General features: G+C 37.0%; 1 protein-coding gene across 1 annotated transcript; it reads right to left on the bottom strand.

The window, feature by feature from the left end:
* Positions 1 to 2,352: 2,352 nt before the first annotated feature.
* On the bottom strand, positions 2,353 to 3,665 carry LOC148800730 (extracellular ribonuclease LE-like). Its single transcript, XM_088902744.1, has 4 exons — positions 3,472 to 3,665; positions 3,209 to 3,364; positions 2,891 to 3,092; positions 2,353 to 2,806 (listed from the first exon to the last, which is right to left on the bottom strand). The coding sequence occupies exons 1-4, from the start codon at positions 3,577 to 3,579 to the stop codon at positions 2,547 to 2,549; spliced, it is 726 nt and encodes a 241-aa protein (XP_088758870.1). The 5' UTR covers positions 3,580 to 3,665; the 3' UTR covers positions 2,353 to 2,546.
* Between the last annotated feature and the right edge of the window lie 2,750 nt (positions 3,666 to 6,415).

Raw genomic sequence — 6,415 nt, 5'->3', positions numbered from 1 at the left:
AAGTATAATATTAGATTTAATGTGAGAAATTGGAGTTAATGCATTAAATATAGAACTTAATGAGGTAGATTAGAATGAAATTATTGTGGTAGCTCAAATAATTATGATTTCTGCCCTCACATAGAGAGGGATTATATTCTAAAATAAGGGTATTCAGTATAGATTATCACTAATTTTTTAATATATGTTTCATCCTTTTGGTGGTTAGAAGTGCTTTTGCAAATGCCCAAGGCACTTTAGGAAGAAATAAACATTATAACAGCTATATATTAAAGAGAACATTATAACAGCTGAGTTTACATTTTTGCCCAGTTAACCAAGGATAACTTGAAAAGCATGGACACCTTATGCTAAAAGATTTCTAAGTAAATGCTGTTGTTGATCAAATTGTCATTATTGCCCTCATCTTCAAATGAAGGCAACTTAAAAACAGATGGGCAATTTCTGTAATTAAGAAGTCTAAAAATCATTAATACTAGTATAAATATAATTAAATTTGTCCATATTAATTGGATTGTTTACAGGGGAGGTTGGGATTTAAAGGAGGGATCTTCCATGCTAAAAGGATCTGCTACCCACAAGATGTTCCCGCATCTCTACCCACAAGACATGACAACTGCACATTGGGAATATTTCCCTTGTCATTCATGGGAAGATGTTCTGAATACATTGTTGGGGTGCTCTGTGGGTATGGATGTTGGTACAAATTGTGAGTAGCAGATCCAAAATTTGCTAAAAGTTGGTGTGTAACATAAAAAATTAATTTATCCTGCCAGTCTTTATGTCTATGTAGGTTTTTGACCCTTTTTTGAGAGATCTCATACCAAACCAGTAAATTATGGTTTGAGAAATTTTTAAACCAAGCCAAACCGTTTTGGTATAGAAACCAAACTAAACCAAACCATTTTATTTCGGTTTGGTGCGGTTTCTAATACGGTTTAGGGACTTTGGACCATTCTATGGTTCTTTTGGACCTAACCCAATTAAAAAGCCCAAATCGATCCTTTAAAATTAAAACTAAAACTTTTATTATTATTTTATTATAAAATAAAGAGTTTATTATATATTTATAATTTTACGCCTTTCATTTAGATATACTATGTATAATGTTTATATATCAAATATTCATATTATATTATATATATGTATATAAAATTTTGGTTTACTGTTTGGTTTGTTTATAAAATTCAATAAACCAAACCAAAACCATAAACCACAATTTAGAAAATTTTCAAACCGAATCAAACCGTTTATAGGTATAAACCGAACCAAACTATAAATTCAGTTTGATTCAATTCGGTTTTACAGTTTGAACCATATAGTGAACACCCCTAGGAACCTGTTACCTCATTTGGCATCATACAATCCATAACTGAATGGGCGCTACCTGGAAAGTCAGCTTGCCCAAAAATCAGCTAGTTGGGATTATAGGACTTTATGATAATATTGTACTTGAACTTAATTATTTTTTTGGTATTGATTACTGGTTTTTTTGCCCTACTGCACTTTTTATCTAGCAACATTATACTCTTCTCAAAGATGGATTTGGAGCCATTAGTAACAAGGCTCGAAACTGCATGTATTTGCACTTAATTATGTGCCAACCAATCCACCACTCGGTTGGTGTATTTGCACTTAATTATGGCTTGAAATATTTCCTTTATTTGGTTAGAAAGTAGTCATAAAATAATACTAGGGAAAGATGCTTAAAAACAGTTCGGATTAGGTAGGCACAACGATTGTAAGCATAGTCAATGAGCACTTAGAATTTTTTTTGAAACCTGTCCCTTAAAATAACCCCATCCTACCCTTGAAAAAAATTAATACCCACTTTTGGCAGTTGTCAAAATATTTATGAAGTGCTAATTTAAGGTGGTTACTTTTCTGTGCCTACTAGACTCGGTCCCGTTTAAAAGTCCTACTTATTGTAAATTATCGAGATTTAGATGGGAGTCATTCAATGTTGTGTCTTTATTCTCAAGACATTCGTCGTCGAAATTGTGAACTTGGATTTTACCCTAATTGTGATGTTAAATGATGAACCTAAGGCAAAAGAAAATAAGCAATGATTACTATTTTATATTTTTAAAACAAAAAAAATACAAAATACAAAAAAAATGGAGAAAATAAATAAATAACTTCTCTCAAAACATGCTGACATAGACCATCCAATATATATATATATATATGTTAGACTATTTGTTCCTCGTTAGATTTATTGGAGAGAAAGCAACTGGATTGATCATTTTTACCACGAAATGATGAACCTAAAAGGCTAAAAGCTCTACCTACCTAAAGCAATTCAATTTTTGGTTTTTGATAAACCCAAAGGCCAAAACAGTACTGCACAAATATGGAAATAGATCTCTCTTTCTTTTTGATAGGCATGCAACATAGAGATACATCACATGGATCATATCCATATTTTATTATTCGAGCTACATTTCACCATATCCATATTTTATTATTCGAGCTACATTTCACTTTCACCAGTAAAACGGTGAATTATTTAATAGCTAGAGTAAATAAAAGCAACAGTTTAGGATCTAGGAACGAAGGTAGATCCCTTCAGCGGCTGATTCTCTGAAAGGTGGAAACCTAATGATCGAAGGACAGGTGGGCTCAGGGTAGACGGGGCATTCCATGAATTCAGACCCAGATTTATCCACGCAAAACATAACTTGGTAGAGCTGATATTTGCCAAACTTATCAACAGTGCAGTCAAGTGCAGGAGTTACTCCAGTTGCTATCTGAAGGACTCGTGTGATTCTCTCCGAGCTGTAGTACTGCCCATCGGGGTTAATCCCTGCATCATTATTATTGCTTACATATATAAGTGATAATTAAGAAACTTGAATTTATCTTCATGCCTGCAACAATATAATATTACCTTCCTGTTTGAGGATCTGGAGGATATTCACTTTGTCCTTCAAGTCGAGACCTGCTTTAAAGTAATCGTATTGACCATCGAAGACAGAGAGTGAGCAGGTGCCATGCTTGGACCACTCGTGAGCCCAGAACGGTGTGCTGTCGCTGCTTGGACATGAATACGACGGCCATTTGCGTTGCATTGTGTGAAGCAGGCCTGTTATCTACACCATGAAAAGGCGATATCGATCGATATCATCATATATATAGCAGGGAAATTAATAAACAAGTTTGTACGACGTAGCTCTTGATGAGAAGATAGGAAGAAGAAAATACATACCTGCGACAGATCTAAAGAGTTGCCTCGATCACAGTTCATCAGTCTGGTCCCACTACTGGAGCATGGAAAGAGGCCATGCACAGTGAATTCCTGCGAAACCATTCCTGTGTTTGGGAAGCAACAACCTTTTTCTGACGCACAAAACGACCCTGCCCACTAATAATTAACAAAACAAATATCAATACACAACTGTCACAATTAGTGCAAACAATTAAAGAAACGAATTAACGAATGATTAATTCTGGGTCGTCTTCTCTACTCACCACTTGCGCATGAAGGAAGAAATGGACACTGGTAGAATGTGAAACACTCAGAGCTGCTAAACATTGTATGACAAGAATCATAAGTTGAAATGAAGAAGCGGATGCCATGGTTTCCCTACTCTTACTTCACTTCACTCTGCTCAAGCTCAATCCTTTCTCTAGATTTTCTCAGTTTGGCGATGGTGCATGGTGTTCGGATAGCCACATTTATAGGCAAAAATCGTATGAACATTTGGTAGAAAATTGTAGAGAATACACCCAGTTTAGGATGTTAAAGCACGTGGGTATTGTATTTGTAGTTTCGTTTTTTTTTATCTTTTGATTGATGGAGAATAATTTGGGTCCGTTCATGGCACAATGTTGTTGGATGGGTGGGAGAATTGAAAGGACTTAAAATTATGATTCTGGTTTAATGGTGGTGCAGCGGACAAAGAAGAGAAAATTATGATTCATGAAATTCTATTTATTTTAGCGGTAGCTTTTGTTTCTCTTTCTTATAAACAACCGAAACTACGGGCCATGACCATGAGATATAGACTTATAAAATTGACGTGCCGCATTGCATCCCGTCCAATATTAAATATTACTAGGAGGCAAAAGTGGATAAAGCAAAGTTTTCTCATTAATGCTTAAAAGGACAAAACAATTATTTTCTTTCAATCCTATCATCTGACGTAAAACGTAAAACATGTTATCTTATTTCCTCCACAAGTTTATATCCTCTTTTATCTTCATCTCTTTCATCTTTGTCTATATCCCAAGATATTATTCAGCTAAAAAAGAAAATGTTGCCTTGAATCATCAATTTGACGCGTGTAAGTAATATCAAAACCCATTATTGAATGGTTTCCACTTTAAAATTGTCGATGCTTTCAAATTTGGAGCCAGGGGAGAAGAGCAATTGTTGAAAAAAATGGGGTCACACAATCTTGAGGAGAAGCGTTCTGAGGTGTGTCTGAAGGTATTGTTTTTAAAAGGTTATTTATCTCACTCACTTATATTGAGTTTGCTATTGGGATATAGGTAAATTCGTTCACATGATACAATAGTGTCTTGGGCGAGAATCTGCAACTAACAAAATTGAAGAGTCTCCAAAGAAACCTTATGTGAGATAGTAGCAGATTGAACTGAGAGAGACAAGAGTGATTTTTCGAAAACTTGTGTTCAATTGCTCAATTCACATTCCTTAAATAGTTTCTGAAGAGCCATGGAGAAGAGGAAGGTGATAGTTCAGAAAAAGGTCTTTGAATAGTCACAATTTCAAACATTGTGATTGTTAAAAGTTAGTAATATTTAATGACTATTAAATTTGAATAGTTCCTCTTGATCACACCCGATTGGATTGTGACCATTGAAGTCATCAAAGTGTGCCTCTAAAGCACATTATTGCATTGCACATGCACACACGTTGCACGGTAGCAAGCCTACATACTCTATTCTTTATATTTCTAAGGAGTGTAAATAAGCTCCTATTTAAAAACTTAAAACATGTTTCGTAATTTTCCAATGTAGGAAAAATTGAAAACTGATTTTAATAAGAGAAAATATTATTTTCCTAGATATTTGTGCTGGTGTATTTCATCTAATTGATCAATCAAACCCCATTGGATTTAATCTCTAATGACATTAAAGTCCAATAGTAATTTCCAAGGTCCGAGGGTTGTAGGTCCCACTTGCTAAGAGTGAAAAGACATTAGAGGCCTTGGGAGTGTTCCTAGGGTCGAGGACTCCGACAGTCAAGTTAGCCGAGGGCTCAAAAGAAGCTAAGGTCGCCGCAAGAGTGTAAGTGATAGTTCAACTATGTGTGTGCACCTTTAGTTGTAGCATCCCTTTTATAGTAGGAGTTGCCCAGGTGGGGAGTAATGCACGACATGTAACCATCCCGGAGATTGCGGTCACGTAAGGGGACTCAAGCAGGCGTTGGCTGACCACGACCCCCTAATTAGTGACTCAAGAGTAAATGTTCCCAAAATATATGCCCACATTAAGTGCTTTGTAATCGTTAAGGGCGGGAATTACCCATTTGCCCTTATGAGATTTTCTTGTGTTGAAAATACCCCTGGGCAATGCCACGTGTCAGGGTCTGACAGGCCTACCAAATATACCTACATCACTTAACCCCCACTCTCGAGGCTGAGGTTGAGGGTTGCGAGTGACTTATGCTAAGCCCTCAGCCTCGGCCAATGAGATTTGCTAATAGCTTTGTCGAGCTTTTAACTGTTTGAGGATTGCGAGCGGAATTGATCAACGTGGTTGTGGTTGAGTCACTGTGTCTCATAAGGGTTCTTGTTTCTAGTGCCTAATAACCATATTTGGGATGGACACTGGATTCATCGATCAAAGTGTCATGCCTAGGATGGGCCTTGCTTCGGCTGCTCAAGAGCTGTGTTTGGGACAGATGGCTGAATGGTCACATCGGTTTGGCATATGTTGAACTGGGGATGATGGGTGAACCGACTTCGGGCCTTTACATCATTTTCGTCTCTCAAGGTTGATGCCATGTGGAGGCTGTCGGCACTATTGGGTGAGGCGGTTCACTTATGACCATCGAATAGAGTGAATCTTTGTTGTCCATTTCCCTTTAAAAAGAGGGGAGAGGCTTCACCATTTGTCCACAGTACACTTGCTTGGAGTTTCTCAGACCACCTCAGCTCCTAATAAATTTTTTTTCAGTCATTTTCTTCGTAGAAATCTTTTCTTGGTAAGGCTTTGTGTTCTACTGTGTAGACTTTTGATTCTAGTCCTGAGGCCTACACCCTACCATATTGGAGTGATCACAATAGTACTCCTAGCACCAACAACGGGAGTGATAGTACCAATAGTAGTTCGAAGGGATCCTCTCGAATGTCCAGTGTGGAATGTTTGCGAGAGAGGGTTACATCTTGATGAGCCGAGCATGACCATCAAAACATGGACTCCGTTAATGAGAACACTGTGTACACTA

Source organism: Nelumbo nucifera, chromosome 4 (genome assembly GCF_055504915.1).
Source record: "Nelumbo nucifera cultivar China Antique chromosome 4, China Antique-T2T, whole genome shotgun sequence".
NCBI classification, from domain to species: Eukaryota; Viridiplantae; Streptophyta; class Magnoliopsida; order Proteales; family Nelumbonaceae; genus Nelumbo; species Nelumbo nucifera.
Note: the sequence above shows the minus strand (reverse complement) of the source record. Positions and strands in the feature narration are given on the sequence as shown.